At 35.1% G+C, this 16,331-nt stretch overlaps 2 protein-coding genes and 3 long non-coding RNA genes across 10 annotated transcripts in view; 3 read left to right on the forward strand and 2 right to left on the reverse strand.

Moving 5' to 3' along the window:
- LOC103873571 lies at positions 1-6,522 on the forward strand. Its single transcript, XR_004448808.1, has 2 exons — positions 1-3,559; positions 3,737-6,522. It is a non-coding gene; the product is annotated as an uncharacterized LOC103873571 (long non-coding RNA).
- Positions 3,690-16,331, reverse strand: part of LOC117126270 — a 12,722-nt gene continuing 80 nt past the window's right edge. Inside the window, exons 2-3 of the long non-coding RNA XR_004448810.1 lie at positions 8,409-8,415; positions 3,690-3,702 (exon numbers count right to left, since the gene is read on the reverse strand). This is a non-coding gene — a long non-coding RNA (uncharacterized LOC117126270). The remainder of the gene's footprint in view (positions 3,703-8,408; positions 8,416-16,331) is intronic.
- LOC103873566 overlaps positions 6,623-16,331 on the forward strand; it is a 19,517-nt gene continuing 9,808 nt past the window's right edge. For 5 of the 6 annotated variants that reach the window (XR_004448793.1, XR_004448795.1, XR_633990.3 and 2 more), the window contains exon 1: positions 15,097-16,269. This is a non-coding gene — a long non-coding RNA (uncharacterized LOC103873566). Of the gene's footprint in view, positions 6,635-7,358; positions 7,362-15,096; positions 16,270-16,331 lie in introns of those variants that run through there. The other variant, XR_004448794.1, reaches the window with a different exon arrangement.
- Positions 7,558-13,456, forward strand: LOC103873569 (ABC transporter A family member 8). Its single transcript, XM_033274117.1, has 18 exons — positions 7,558-8,921; positions 8,999-9,317; positions 9,411-9,475; positions 9,557-9,701; positions 9,790-9,909; positions 10,000-10,124; positions 10,221-10,381; positions 10,431-10,591; positions 10,670-10,795; positions 10,869-10,952; positions 11,039-11,379; positions 11,452-11,652; positions 11,731-11,840; positions 11,919-12,003; positions 12,434-12,562; positions 12,654-12,759; positions 12,848-12,936; positions 13,066-13,456. Exons 1-18 carry the CDS (start codon positions 8,850-8,852, stop codon positions 13,342-13,344), a joined length of 2,718 nt encoding a protein of 905 aa, XP_033130008.1. The 5' UTR covers positions 7,558-8,849; the 3' UTR covers positions 13,345-13,456.
- LOC103873567 (vacuolar protein sorting-associated protein 29) lies at positions 13,631-14,772 on the reverse strand. Its single transcript, XM_009151972.3, has 3 exons — positions 14,452-14,772; positions 14,199-14,336; positions 13,631-14,078 (listed from the first exon to the last, which is right to left on the reverse strand). Exons 1-3 carry the CDS (start codon positions 14,581-14,583, stop codon positions 13,776-13,778), a joined length of 573 nt encoding a protein of 190 aa, XP_009150220.1. The 5' UTR covers positions 14,584-14,772; the 3' UTR covers positions 13,631-13,775.

Here is a 16,331-nt window from a genome sequence, read left to right on the forward strand (position 1 = left end):
TCGGTTTTTTCCGAAGAATACATTTTTCCTCGGTATTCCATAAGAATATTCCGACGGATTGATATTTCCTCGGAATTCCGTCGGTATATTCCGAGGAAACACCAAATTTTGTGTTTCCTCGGAATATCCTCGGAAATTCCTCGGGATATTCCGAGGATTTCATTTTCCGTCGGAATGTCCGTCTGAATACCGCTGTTTTCTTGTAGTGGATGATCAGTTAGAGGAGATCATGATACTTATGAAGTCATGGAAACCTATGAAGGGAAGGGACACCAAGCTTCCAAGTAAGAAGCTAGTGAAAACAGGGGGTGTATTTATGGGAGGTACTACTAAGAAGAGGACTGTGCAGAGAAGAAGCTACTGGCCAAGCACACAAGTAAGGTGGGAGATAAGGGAATACTATCCCAAGGAAGGCTCCGGTTAAGCCAGCAGCTGATCAGGAATAAAATCTGAAGTGTTTTTAAGTTTGAAGTTTAAATTTTCATGAATAAGTATTGGGATATAGTCATTGAACCCCATGAGTTTCTCTTTGATTTTGTTTTTCTTATCTGTTATGAGGGTCCTATGAAATCTGCATGGTTTTTGAATAAATGTTTTGATTACCAGATTTTGTTTAAGAGGCTAGTTGTTAGTGTTTATTTATATTCTTTGGTTTTGTGGATGTGGAACTTAGTCCAAAGATAGCCACACTTAGTTAAAGTCTTAGCGATCAGAATATTTCATATTCTATGGCTTGGTTCTTATGTGATATGCAGTTTTTGGGGGATAAGTTGAGTGATGAATTAAGAGATATAAGAAACGTGTTGTTTATCTCTCAATGGTTCTACTGTAAATTAGGATAAAAGAAATATCTATGGGTATACGTGTCTTGGCAGAGATGGTGTTGTTGTAACGATTTGTATATTGATTCTGGAACTTGGGACTTTTATTGGATAAAGCATATTGCCATGGAACTCTTGATAAGGACTATCGTCGAGCATCATGTGATGCAGGTTGGAACGATGCTTACATATATTCGTAATGGGACTTGGATGATCATGGGTTGTATTCAGACCAAGATTTATATATTTGTGATATCACTCAAATTATCCTAGAGCGACTTTTACTCTTTCAAATAAGAGGTTCATTTGCAGTACTTAGGAATCGAATCCACAAGGATCGAGGGCACACAATAAATCTAAAGAAATAATAATTAAGCTAGGTAGTAAATTAGAAATCAGTAAGCGAGGGCACACAATAAGAGGTTTAGTTGCAACTCATATCTCGGAATAAAGCCATCAATTTGAACAAGTCAAGAACCAAGACTATATATGATGCTTGTCATCATGGGTTATCACCTTCTTTATCGCCATGTCTTTAACCAACAAAGATTTGTTATCAACGGTAAATTAATCTGATGTGTGTTTGGACACAAATAGAAAAGATTTGGTAATAGCAGGACAAAAAAATACATCGTCAAGTGGAAACGTATGCATAGAAAATAGATCTGACATGATTAATAGAAAGTCACCATTACCGACTATAACTTGATCAATTCATAAATATGATTCTGCTGATTGTAACTGAGAACCACCATTAGTGATATTAGCAGAAGCATCATAGTCCGTGTACCATTAGTAACAAGAAAACTGTTCATGATCTGAAAGCTTCAAAGTGATCAAGGCTTTGTGAAGAATGTCTGGAGACTGATACTCTTGATCAAAATGGTTGTAGTATCAAGCAGCTGAATGTCCATAACGTTCACCAATATGATAGGTAGGTTTGTAGCCAGTTTTGGAGCATCTGAAATGCTGGTGAAACCCATGGCCACTAGTAGAGTATGTACCTAAGCCACTAGAGTTTCCTGAACCTCTCCCAAGATTTCCTTTGTTGTTTAGTATCCTCGGCCTCTATTGGAATAGCCTCTTCCAGTATAAAAGGCCAAATGTGGATAACATCAGATGCATGGCTATATACCTGTAGCTTGTCATCAAATTTAACAAGATTGAAAACAACATCTTCAAAACTCATCTTAGAAGTATAGTCCATGGAATGATGTATGACTGTAGAAATGGACTCATATTATTTACCTTAACCACTTAAAGGATCATAAAACATTTCTTGTTTTTAAACCAGACAACATATCGAGTCTAGCTGGTCACAGATACTCTTAACATCACCAAGGTACTCAGCCATAGTTTTTGGTTCTTCGACACACCTTGTAGGTTGCGTTAAAGGTCAAACTTACGAGTCAAAAACGCTGTTGTATTACTTTCTGAGGCTGAACCAGACTTCTTGAGAAAAGTGAAGACCGTAGACAGAGTGTCAGAGAACCAAACAACCACGCTATGAAAAGATGATCTTTGTGGATGCATTTGATGAACTCTGAGTTTGCTTCCTCATACACCACATAATCATATCAGACTGACTGTTGGTAATGGTCGAGGAGAAGACTTTATGAACCCGAGCAGAGATTGACTGGAGATAAAAGATTCGAGCTACATTTTCCATAAAAGTATTTTCTGGAAGAGAGCTTCGAGGTAACACATTGTGAGATTCTCAATGATGAAATGGAAATAGGATCCATAGATTCGACCATGTCTTTGATACCATGTAAATCTCACTAACGCATGAACTAGACTAAAGGATTTCAGATTTTTTTTTTTTTTACAACTTAAGAAATGTTTAAAGAGTCTCATGTCTTTTTATAACCAAGACTTGATCTTATCATATGCATACATTAGCACATGATTCCACAAGAATCTAGACACCCAAATCTGTTGAAGGTAGAGGTATCATGTGCTGGCGTCTTTGTACTGTGCGATGGCCTCTTCGTACAACTATCACCACAACTCCTTTGACTGAGTAAGACCAGGGCCGGCTCAAAGGGAAGGACAATAGGTGCACCGCCCCGGGGCCCGCGAAACAAGGGCCCCATTAAAAAAAAATTTTAGTTCACCTTGTAATTATTCAAAATTTTGACAGATTCTTTTGAGGAGTATGTATTTGTCGTGGACGATGGGTTTAAGGAAAAATATAGACATATGAGTGGGGTCCACAAGGTATGGGCCCATTTAAAAAAAAAATAGTTAACATTGTAAAGTGTCGATCTCTAGATTATTTGGGGTTTTCTGTTTTCTTTTATTTTTGGTTAACTTGTTCTTACAAAATTCTTTCATCTTCTTTCTCTAGACTCAGGACCGGCTCAAAGGGAAGGACAATCGGTGCACCGCCCCGGGGCCTGCAAAACAAGGGGCCCATTAAAAAAAAATTAGTTGAACTTGTAATTATTCAAAGTTTTGACAGATTCTTTTGAGGAGTATGTATTTGCCGTGGGCGGTGGGTTTAAGGAAAAATATAGACATAGCTGTGGAGTCCACAAAGTATGGGGCCCATTTAAAAAAAAAATTAGTTAACGTTGTAAAGTGTCGATCTCTAAATTATTTAGGATTTTCTGTTTTCTTTTCTTTTTGGTTAACTTGTTCTTAGAAAATCCTTTCATCTTCTTTCTCTAGACTCTAAATCTTAGAAAATTCATTTTTACATCAGAAACTTCGATTTGATCACTCTAGTCTCTCTGGTAAGATTTCGTTTCTAGATCTGTCATATATTTTTTGTGTTCACAAAATTTTAGTCTGAAAAATATATAAGAAAAAATCACTTTTTCCCCATCCGAAGTTCCTATATATGGTGTTTCAATCAAAAACTTAGAGTGTGAATGGTCTAACTGAATTTTCAAGTATTTTTCTAATTTCAGGTTGACTCTTTCTTTGGGAATTCATATTACAAGGTGATATTTTTCTGTTTATTTGATATTTTGCTTAGATCATGACTGGTGATTCAGGATGTCAAAAAAGAAAAAAAAAAAGAAAGGTAGCAGAATTATCTTTAAAATCTCATAAAGGTTCTATGGATAGATTTGTGATAAAAAAAAATGTTAATGAAAACCCTGAATCTGCTACTAAAGATAAGTACTGAATCAAAAGATCATTTTGATGATAGTATTAGTCACTTGAGTGAGCATGATAATGTGTTAGATGAATCTAATGTTGAAAGTATGAATGTTCATGAACCAAAAAGCTCATTCATCGATATATATGATCCTAGGTATTGGAATAACCTTGATAATAAAATGAAAGATTTATTGGTTGAAAAAGGGTTTAAAAGAGAAATGAATCTTGTGTGTCCCTTAGATAAGAGCTCTAGACGTTTTTCAAATGTATTATTCTAGGAAATTGAGTAATGGGGAAATTAGAGATAGAAATTGGCTGGTTTATTCGAAACATGAAGAACAAATGTTACTGTTTTTGTTGCAAGTTGTTTAAATCTAGTGTTTCCTTAAGTTTGTTAGCTAATGATGGATTAACAGATTGGAAGCATCTTAGTGATATACTTAAACACCATGAAATAAATGCAGATCATATGACTAACATGAAAACTTGGAATGAGTTGAAAGTTAGATTGGAAAAAAATCTGACGATTGATAAAGAATTACAAAAGGAAATAGCAAAAGAAAAAGAGCGTTGGAGACTTGTTTTAACTAGAATAATTGCTGTAGTGAAATTTCTTGCTAAGCGGAATTTGGCATTTAGAGGAATAAATGAGAAACTTTATCAAGATAACAATGGTAATTTCTTAGGTTCTATTGAGATGATTGCAGAATTTGACTTGGTAATTCAAGATCATATTAGACGCATTCAAAGTCAAGAAATTCATCATCATTATCTTGGTCATAATATTCAGAATGAGTTTATCTCTCTTTTAGCTCATAATGTTTAACTTTCTATAGTAGAAATCATTAAAGAGGCAAAATATTTTTCTGTCATTCTTGATTGTACACCAGATGTGAGCCATCAAGAGCAAATGACTCTAATAATACGATGTGTGAATCTGTCAAACAAAAAAGTAAGAATACAAGAGTACTTCTTAGAGTTTGTTAAGGTAGATGACATATCTGGATTAGGACTTTTTGAAAAATTGTTAGATTCTCTAAAGTCTCTAACTCTTGATGTTGGTAATGTGAAAGGTCAAGGTTATGATAATGGTTCCAATATGAAAGGAAAACATCAAGGTGTTCAGAAACGATTTCTTGATATAAATCCAAAAGCATTATATATGACATGTGCTTGTCATAGTCTTAATCTTGTGGTTAGCGATATGGCTCATTCATGTGTTAAGGCTATTTCATTCTTTGGAATTTTGCAGCGCATATATGCCTTGTTTTCTGGTTCTACAAAGAGATGGAAGATTTTACTTGACCATGTTCTTTTTTTTACAGTGAAATCCTTATGCAATACTCGTTGGGAGAGTCGAATCAAGAGTGTCAAAGCAATCAGATTTCAAGCTCCACAAGTAAGGTCAGCTTTATTGGAATTATATGAATCATGTGATGATGCTATGACAAAAAGTGATGCTGAAAGCTTAATCTTGTCATTTGATAATTTTGAATTCTTAATTGGCATGGTCATTTGGTATGAAATTTTGTTTGCTATTAATTCGGTGAGTAAAAACTTACAAGCTAAATCTGTTTGTATTGATAATGCTTTGAAACAACTAGAAGGTGTAGTTCTATTTTTGGAGAAGTTTAGACATGAAGGGTTTGCCTCTAGTTTGGGTATAGCTCAAAATATTGCTCATGATATGGATGTTGATCATGTCTTTCCAAGTAAGCATCGTATCTTTAGGAAAAACAATTTCATGAAACTCAGTTAGGTGAAGAAGTACTAACTGGTGAAGATGATTTCAGAGTTAATTACTTTATAGTTGTGGTAGACATGGCAATAACTTCGGTCAGGAACAGATTTGATCAAATGGTGAATTTTAAAAATGTTTTTGGATTTCTATTTGATTTGAAAAAATTAAAGGTATTAGGTGAAAGTGAAAGTGAACTACGAGAACATTGTACTAACTTTCACAAAGTTTTTTTCTGGTAATTTTTCAGATGTTGATTTAAATGATTTTTATTCTGAATTGAGAATCTTGCAAACTACTTTACCTGATGTGCCTATGGAACCTAGTGAAGTTCTTGAGTTTGTTGAAAGTGTGGGTTGTTATCAAAATGTTACAATTGCTTATCGTATTCTTTTGACCATACCTGTGACTGTAGCTTCAGGGGAAAGAAGTTTTTCAAAATTAAAATTACTGAAAAGTTATTTACGATCTTCAATGTCTCAAGAAAGATTGAATGGTTTAGCTATTTTATGCATTGAAAAAGACATGTTAGAAGACATTGATTTTGAAACTATTATTCATGATTTTGCATCGAGTAAAGCTCGAAAGAACTGTTTCTTATGATTTTTTTAATGTTTTAGATGACTACTGTTTTTCTTTGCTTTTCAGATTCGAGAAACATGTGCAAGTATGAAATCATTGATACTGCGTGAAAGCTAGGAAGAAAAGGAGAAGCATAACAAAAATAATTCTGATTTTTATGGTCTTGATGACTACGTTTATAAGATATAAGATGCAAACTATTTATTTTATGTGAGATGTTTTTCCTAAATATTGTTGTTTATTATTTTAATTATAGTAACAGTTTTATAAGTAGCATGTTTTAATATGTTGGAGGGCTTATTTTAAAACTTCGCCCCAGGGTCTATCAAGTGTCTAAGCTGGCACTGAGTAAGACGTTGGAAGTTTTAACGGCTAGTGGTGTGTGCGCAGTAGGATTGATGACTTGTCTCTGGACTTTGATGGTTGGCTCATAAGCGAGTGAAGATCCCTCTACTTCAACTGGAGTGTTTGAGACACTTTGGCTAATACCATTGTTCCATCAATAGCAGTTCAGCTTTTCTTCTTACGATCAAGAAGAATTCTTGAAGAGTCATGAGACCAAGTTGGATATATGTCTGAGATTCCAAACTCGGTTCTTTCATCGAATGTCTCGTTATAATGGCATGAAGTTTCTTGGTTTCATGTATGATATCTCATACGTGTCTCCTTGTGATCGGATACATGCATGTAGTCTATAATCCATGTATGACAAAAAGGAAGTTGAACTTAGATAAATATATACATTAACAGAATATATAAATGGTACATGATGAAAATAACGAACCGGCTCGTCTAAGAAAACCAGCGCCGGATAACATATTTTCTCAATGCGAATCTCATATATACACTATCAAATTTGGAATTAATCTAGCTTTTAAGTTTTCAAATCTTAAGACATTTTATATGAGATTAGTGCATAGATACCATATAAATAAGAAATAATAATAATTTTAATATGTCAAATCATAATAAGTATGTTGCCAAAATATTATGTCAACTAAATGTGGTAAAATATTGGGCAACTTTGTGTGGTGTGTATTATGCAACTACGAGTGGTGTGTAGGGATGTTAAAACGGGCCTACAGCCCGCGCTCCGTAACGGGCAGGATGTAAAAATTTGAACCTGTAGCCCGTCTATTAATGAGTTGAATTAAATGGGTCCGTACAGGGCTAGCCCGTTTAAATCTTTTCAGTTAATGGGCGCGCCCGCGAAACAAACGGGTACCCGTTAAATTTTTTTGTGTGTGTGTGTAAATTAACCGAAAACGACATCGTTTCTTTTATGGTTTTATTTTGTCGGGTGTTCTTATAGGGTTCTCTTCTCAATCTCTCGGTTTTCCATTACTTATTCACTTCTATAGTTATCAAATGATGAAATTGAGGAAGGTCACAGGAAAAAAAAAATTGAAAAATAGATTCAAGGGTTTCCTCGTCTTCTTCATTGCATCAACGTAAGCTTATCTTCTTCACCACAATGATTTTTATATTCTGGGTTTCTTCAATTTGTGATTGATTCGTTTTGCTTTGGTTTCATGTGATCGATTCGTTTTGGTTAGCCTATGGCCCTCCTGCAGTTAATTCTTATGATGCTGCTTTGCAAAACTCAGTTTTTGAATTCAGTTGTGATTTTGCAGGTCAAAGAACTCACTTTGTGATTTTGTAGCTTTCTAATTCTAAGTCTCGTATTTGGATTCAAGGTGATAGTCAGAAGATTATTTAGATGTAAATGAGCAGTAATCTTTAGATCAGAAGATAACGAGCTGGTGAATCAATATTCTCTGTGTTGTTTTATGTTTTCCAACTTTTCTGAAAAAACATAAATGGACACGAGTCTAAACAGGTTTAACGGGTTATTCTAAAATAAACGGGTTCGAAAACAAATGGGCTTTACGGGCATATATGTAAACGGGCATACATGTAAACGGGTTTAAACGTTCAGGGTTTCAAACGGGCAGGGCCTAAACGGGCCTGGGCCGCCCATATTAACATTCCTAGTGTGTATTAAAATCCTTGTAATATAAATAAGTTTGGAGAGTGTTGAAATCCAAGCTACTTGAATTGAGAGAGTTGAATCCCTTGTAATATTTTTGAGTATTGTTTAGAGTTTAAAAAAAAATTGTTTAGGAAACCATTTCGCCTAAACCAATTTTTTTAACGCTGTGGCTTCCCAAAAAAAATAAACTTAAATCGAAATGGTTGAGATATTCACTTGTGCTAGTGAACAAAAAAAATTAAGCTTAAATCGAAATGGTTGAGATATTCATGTGCTAATGAAAAAAAAAAATTAAGCTTAAATCTTCTTCTTATATGCATATTTATATAGGTTTTGGTAAAAAGTACATTTCTTAGGTGAGTGATGCAAGCAAGCCTCTTACGTGGCCTACACGAAATAGAATTTACAAGAAAACACAACCCTATTGTCCAATACCTGTAGGCCACTTCAGTAACGTGTACAGTTAATATATGTCATCTCTTATTGCCTGGTAAGAAACACCATAAACAACTGTGCCTTCCATCGTGTCATATATACACATTCAAGAAAACATATTTCGAGATTTCATTATTAGACTCCATCAAATCTTTATACATTATCAGTGATGACGGATTCAAGGCCTGCAAGTATCTTGACTCAAGCCGATGCTTTACTTAGGAAAAATTTAGTTTTCCAGGTTTCAAATTTTTCTCAAAGATTTACTTAAACAGCCTAAACAGAGTAACATGTTGCCTTGTTTGTTCTTTGATGCAGAAACGTAACATATGGAGCAATGTACGTCTCGTCACGATCCCTTTCTTCCTCTGTGTACTTCTCGTTGTTATTCAGTTGCTCTTTGACTCTCAATTCAACGAGGACCATGGTCAATGTGGGTGCTTAAATGAGAAAACTTGTGGCATAAGGTATTCTACTTCGGATCAAGCAGCGTTTTGCGCCATTCCTAACCCATCACAGTGGACTCCATTACTTCAAATCCCGTCTCCTCAATACCGAGCCGTGACTACACTGTACCTGAGCCATTCTTCACCTGTCACCTTTCTCTTCACCGGGAATAACCAGTCGCTTGGAGAAAGTATCAACCATATCAATAACTCCTTTACGAAACAAAATATTTATAAAATTTCTTTTTATTTTTTGTTTAATAAGTTTTTTTTTTGTTTTCCAGCTCTAATGCGGAATATATATAGCAATTCACCTGAGTTTGGTGGAGATTTAGCCAATTATGTATTGGTAAGTTCTTGAATTTCTTATTTGTTTTTTGGTATTTTTCGCTTCATTTTGATTCTGTAACTTTATACTATATGTAAGCAGGGGTCGTCATCTTTGCCTGCATACACCAATTATATGGACTCTTCTTTCATCTCAGAACTCCCCATCTACAATATCAAACACCAATGCTCACTGAACTCTTCCTTCTCAATCTTAATTCACCAACCACCTCTTTCATTCCCCAAAGGTAGTCACCAAAATTCTAATCGAAATCTTGATGTATTAAAGAAAACAGAGTATTTATTATGTCTTGTGTGTTTGCCTTTTGAGTATAGAGATAAACTGTGTCAGAGGACTAAATTTGTGGCGGAATAGTTCTTTGGATGTGAACAAGGAGCTTTTCAAAGGTTATCGAAAAGGAAATCAAGAAGAGAAGATTAACGAGTATACTGCAGGTCTCCCATCATTATCATCATCATTATCTCATCTCACAATGATATTTCTTTAGATAGTAGTGTTCTGTGACTTAAGTTTCCATTTTATAGCTTTTGATTTTCAGAACACAAATGGGAACAGACTCAATGTTAATGTTTGGTACAACTCTACCTACAAGAACAATACAGTGATTCGGCCTATGGCTCTGATTCGAGTCCCTCGCTTGGTCAACCTGGTGCATATTTTGCTTAAGCCTTTGCTCATCTCAATAATATATATAGATGTTATCATTTACTACACAATCTTGAGTTCATAATTTGCTTTTTTTCAGGCATCTAATGCATATCTTGAGTTCCTAAAAGGTTCTAAGACAAAGATCCTCTTTGAATATATCAAAGAAATGCCCAAACCAGAGACTAAATTGACCCTAGACATCACCTCCCTGATCGGTCCGCTCTTCTTCACATGGGTCATTCTGCTGTTATTCCCTGTAAGTCTTTAAGATTGTCTGAATGAAACACTCCTTCTCTCGTGGCTTTTCAATTCTAACCGCACTGGTTTATGAGAAACAACAGAGGTTAAGAATCATGATGAAGATGCATGGACTTGGTGATGCTCCTTACTGGATAGTTTCATATTCCTATTTTGTTCTTGTGTCGACTCTATACATGTTGTGCTTCGCCATATTCGGTTCAGCCATTGGTAACTATGCCACAAACTCTATCGAATTTGCTAATATGTGTCTTTCTATGTTCCTTATTCTTTTTACTTGTCTTCCAGGGTTAAACTTCTTCAGGCTTAATGACTATAGTATCCAGCTTGTGTTCTTCCTGATTAGCATAAATCTTCAAATATCAGTCGCTTTCTTAGCATCTGCAATGTTTTCAGATGTTAAAACTGCTACAGGTTCAGTATCATCTTGGTCTTGATTCGAAATTCGTAACACAACTGTTACATTTTTTTTTTTGAAATCATTCAGTTGTAGCATACATATATGTATTTGGAACTGGACTCCTAGGAATCTTTCTTTTTCAATTCTTCTTGGAAGATCCTCACTTCCCAAGTAAGTTCTTAAACCACACTCAAGCATTTGCTAGTAGTCAAAAAAAAAAGCAAGGTTTATGAGTTGAATCATGTGATTTTCTACAGGAGGATGGATCATTGCAATGGAGTTATACCCTGGATTTTCGTTGTACCGTGGGCTATACGAGTTATCACAGTCTGCGTTTGCGGCAGACTACCGTGGGGTTAATGGAATGAGATGGAGAGATTTTGGGGATGGAATGAAAGAGGTGACTTGTATCATGCTCATTGAGTGGCTTCTACTTCTTGTTTCAGCGTTTTACATTGATCAAATCACTTACTCTAGTAAACATCCATTGTTCTTCTTCCTGCAAAGCCCTTCAAAGAACAAACAACATCACTACTCTTCTAACAAACAGATTTCCAAATTTGTCGTCGAAATGGAGAAACCAGATGTGTGTCAAGAGGTAAACAGATACAAGATTAAGATCTGTTTTTTTTATTGACAAAATACTGACTTAAGATTGTTATGGTGTCAGAGGGAGAAAGTAGAGCAGTATCTACTTGAATCAACCGGAAACTGTGCGGTTTTGTGCAATAATCTGAAGAAGGTATACTCAGGTAAGGACGGGAACCCTCAGAAACTCGCGGTAAGAGGATTATCTCTTGCTTTACCTCAAGGAGAATGCTTTGGCATGCTTGGTCCTAATGGAGCTGGCAAAACCTCTTTCATCAACATGGTCTGGAAGATTCATATTTTTCTTTATTGATCCTTTTGTCATATAAAACTCCCATGTTCAGTCAAATGTTATGTGTAGATGACAGGAATCATTAAACCATCATCTGGCTCAGCATTCGTTCAGGGTCTTGATATTTTAACGGATATGGATAGGATATATACAACAATTGGAGTCTGTCCGCAACACGAGTAAATCTATAAATATAGTGTGCATCTTCTTTTCGTCCGAGGCTACATTGTTTCTTAGTTCATTTCATTTATCCACAGTCTTTTGTGGGATAAATTGAGTGGAAGGGAGCATCTACTTTTCTATGGAAGGCTCAAGAATCTTAAAGGTTCTGTCTTAACACAAGTAAGTTTATGTTTTCACTTGATTGGTTTGTGGAAAATTAGAGGATCTTCAACCCCATTCTGTTTTTCACTTGAAAATATAGTTCAGAATAAAAATATTACAGCAGTATTCTATTTTTCATTCTAAAATAGAATATCATTGGAGTGTAACTCAATCTAATTTTAAAACGACAAAGTTTCGATTACCGTCAACATTAAACACCATATACAGGATAATGTATGTTGACAAAAATAATACTAAAATGCATGGCTCGTTTAATTTAAGTTTCGTATTTATTTAATTTAATGAAGAGTTTGTATTTCTTTGGTGAATATGAACAAACAAATGACAGTTTTCTCATAAAAAAAAATAGAGTGAACCATTAAAGATGGTTTTATTGTTATGTGCAAGGGATTTTTTTTTTTAAAAAAACACTGTTCCCCCTTTTTAGGCTGTTGAAGAGTCACTTCGCAGTGTGAACCTTTTTCATGGAGGAAATGGGGACAAACAGGTCAGAAGATACAGCGGAGGGATGAAGAGACGGCTAAGCGTTGCCATTTCTCTTATAGGAAACCCTAAAGTAACTTGAAACCTCTCTTCATATCTAAAGATCTATTATATGTTATTTAACTTCTTAGATGTAACAATGTCTTTTGAGGAAATTTCTCAAGGTTGTTTACATGGATGAGCCAAGTACTGGGCTTGATCCAGCCTCTAGGAAAAGTTTATGGGACGTAGTGAAACGTGCTAAGCGGAAAGGGGCGATAATACTCACCAGTAGGGTCATCTATCTTCTTATCTCGATTGTTCGCCTACCTCATATATCTTTATTGTCCTCTCCATTAGCTTTGGTTATATGTTTCAGCACACTCAATGGAAGAAGCTGAAGTGTTATGTGATCGTCTTGGAATATTTGTCAATGGAAGTTTGCAGTGCATAGGCAATCCTAAGGAGGTAAAACTAAAACAGTACATGTTTTACTTATATATTATTAACGACCAATATTCATAAAAATGAACTTGGGCTGTCGACATTCATCAGAAAATCTAAAGAAGAAATTTATGACTGAAAACCTAATGACAGCTGAAGGGTAGATATGGAGGATCCTATGTATTGACTATGACAACCTCAAAGGAACACGAGCAAGAAGTGGAGGAACTAGTGCATAGAATCTCCAAGAATGCAAAGAAGATATATCGAACCTCGGGGACTCAAAAGTTTGAGCTGCCAAAGAAGGAGACAAAGATCGCTGAGGTGTTTCAGGCGGTGGAGAAGGCAAAGAAGATGTTCCCGGTGGTTGCTTGGGGACTTGCAGACACAACGCTTGAAGATGTGTTTGTAAAGGTTGCTCAAACTTCTTAATTCAGCACTCTTTCTATATATTTTCATTTTTTTTTTAATTATACTTTTTCCTTCCTTTTGCACTTCTGTTTACAAGTTCTAAACTAATAATATTACAATCTTTATTTGTCTATTTTCAAATGTAAACACAAACGATGAAAACAAAATGTACGTGGCCTAAGGCCCTAAACTGGTTGTAGACTCCAATTCCGTGACCAAAAAGAAAAAGGCAATACATTTTCAAAATATGATGAGTGTCTTTTACTTGAACAAATAGAATTTCAATCTGTCGACGCTTAAACCAAAGTCTATAAACTTCAAATGACTTGCAAAACATAGCTCTTAGTGGTTCAAATTCCAAGTATTTAAAGATTATTATCACAAGGAAGCTAAAGAAAGTTACAAATTTCAAGAGTGATTCCAGAAGAAAACATAAAAGGGGTTAAAATGCGCTAAGGAGCAGAAGTGGAAGTGGAGGCCTTCTTAAAATCGATCTTGTCGACTTTAACCTCGCCATCGATGAGCTCATAGACGTAGACCACAACTCGAAGACCATCGATATCCATAAGAACAAAGCTGGGGTTAACATCTTGGTTTATACTGCTACAAGCTCCAGTCGCGGAGCCCGGGTTTATGACAACTCCTCCCTCGTGTTTGTAGGCTGTGAACTGGTGGGTATGTCCTGTTACAAGTATGTCCACGTCGAGCTGTCTCTGAAGCATGGCTAGTGAGTCTAAATCACCCCATGGGATCACCTGTAGAACAAATCGAGAATCTCTTACAGCAATATAGCAAGCTTATGTTATCATCCTTATACCAAACTTTGGTAACAAATGATTATTATTCATAAAATAAGCAGCGAAAACAAAGAGAACCTGGTGGCCGTGGCACAGTCCCAGCTTGAATTGGCCAATAGTCAAGGTTTTAGTGTCAGGGTATCGTGCATCTTCGTCAAACTCGCCTCGAACTATATGCAAATCAGGGCAGATAGTCTTCAAATAGTCATGGATTTCCTAAAACAGTAAACTCGCCTCATATGTAAGTATCCCAGAGACAATAACATCAGACAGAATGAAGCAAAATATTATTATTATTTTTTTAATTTATTTAAGAAAAAAAAGAGCCTACTTTGATGCAGAGGTTTCCAGTGCAGATGATGTGTTGAATCTTGCCAGGAACAAGCATGGATTTGAACTTTGGGGGTAGATCAGCCGCTCTATGTGGTACATGAAGATCCCCCAATGCCAATACCAACACCATTGAAATCTCGACCGAGTTTAAGATTCCCTAAAGGAAGATCGAGCTTCCCAGATCAGGATTTTAAATTACCAGATGGGTTTGGGTTCTCAGATATCGTCCATGGAAGATCCTTTTTTTTTTTTTTTCCTTTTCTTCTAGCTCTGATGATCGCTCCTCTCGTCACTTGTTCTCACCGGGGAAAAACTAATCGTCGTATGATAGATACCTTTGACATTAACATTAGTACAAGAAATTGAACAACCAAATCAAAACCCATATGAAACCGGTCATTAGGGATGCTACAACGGACTAACCCTTTATATAAATAAAGCCCGTTTAAAACCCGTTTAGCTTTTTCTAATGGGGTTCTTAAATTATTGTATTTTTTTCATGTTATAACTTAAAATTAGATGTTTAATTAATGCAAAACTTAAAAGTGTTTTAGTATAGTATTTGATTATAAGAAAATGGTCGGTGAAAAGTTAGAATCTATGCAAAGGGAGCTTTTGAGATTCCATAGAACGTTCACATAAGACGTCCACATAAGACGTCCACATCAGCCGAAAAAACTTCTTCTAAAAGATGACACGTGGCATTAACAAAAAATAAAAATTAAATATACATATAAAGAAAAATAAATACTAAATAAATATATAAGATAACAAATAGAAATATTACATTAAACAATAATAAGTAAATATACAATATAAGGAAAATAAATAAAAAGTGAATATACAATATAAGAAATAGAAATATTATATTAAACATCTATCATAATTTATCATCTGATATAAAAGCAAAAATCTATACTAATAAAAGGGAGCTTGTGAGGCTCCATAGGACGTCCACATCAGCGGAAAAAACTTCTTCTAAAAGTGTCAAAAATCTATACTAATAAAAAAGAGCTTTTGAGGCTCCATAGGGCGTCCACATCAGCGGAAAAAACTTCTTCTAAAAGATGACATGTGGCATTAACAAAAAATAAAAAATAAGCACACATATAAAGAAAATAAATACTAAGTAAATATATAATATAAGAAATAGAAATATTACATTAAACAATAATAAGTAAATATATAATATAAAAAACAATATAAGAAATAGAAATATTACATTAAACATCTATCATAATTTATCATCTGATATAAAAGCAAGAAAATTAGAATACGTAAATATATAATTAAAAAATGAAAAACACTAAATTAAACATATATATGAAAAATGTATTTATACTAATAAAAAAGAGCTTTTGAGGTTCCATAGAACATCCACATCAGCGGAAAAAAACTTCTTCTAAAAGATGACACGTGACATTAATAAAAAAATAAAAAATAAATCTATATATATAAAGAAGTGTTTATATCCTTCCTAGGCCATCCACGTCATCCGCCAGCTAGGAAAGTCGAGCAAGGAGACGGCACCACGTGTCCATGTAACTAAGGTTTTCAGTTTCATTTAATCTAGGCGTGATGGGCTTAGATGTTTATGTGGGAATGGGCTTAAGACTTGGTATCCTCTAACCCTAATTCATCCGCAAAGGCTCTCCTCTTCCTGCGACGAAAACGCGATGCCTTTTGTGATTCTTCTCACCATTTTGAACGGTCTGCGTAAAGGCTTCGTGATTAATAACATTGATTCGCTCTCCCACTACGTCGTCATCAATGCTTTTTTTATATCTAATAGGCGGTGATCTCTGTATAAATATGTGTGAGTAGTCCTCTCCTTGATCTCATCTTATCTTCGTAATGCTTATATCTCATTCTGATTAC

This window comes from Brassica rapa, chromosome A06 (genome assembly GCF_000309985.2).
Source record: "Brassica rapa cultivar Chiifu-401-42 chromosome A06, CAAS_Brap_v3.01, whole genome shotgun sequence".
NCBI lineage: Eukaryota > Viridiplantae > Streptophyta > Magnoliopsida > Brassicales > Brassicaceae > Brassica > Brassica rapa.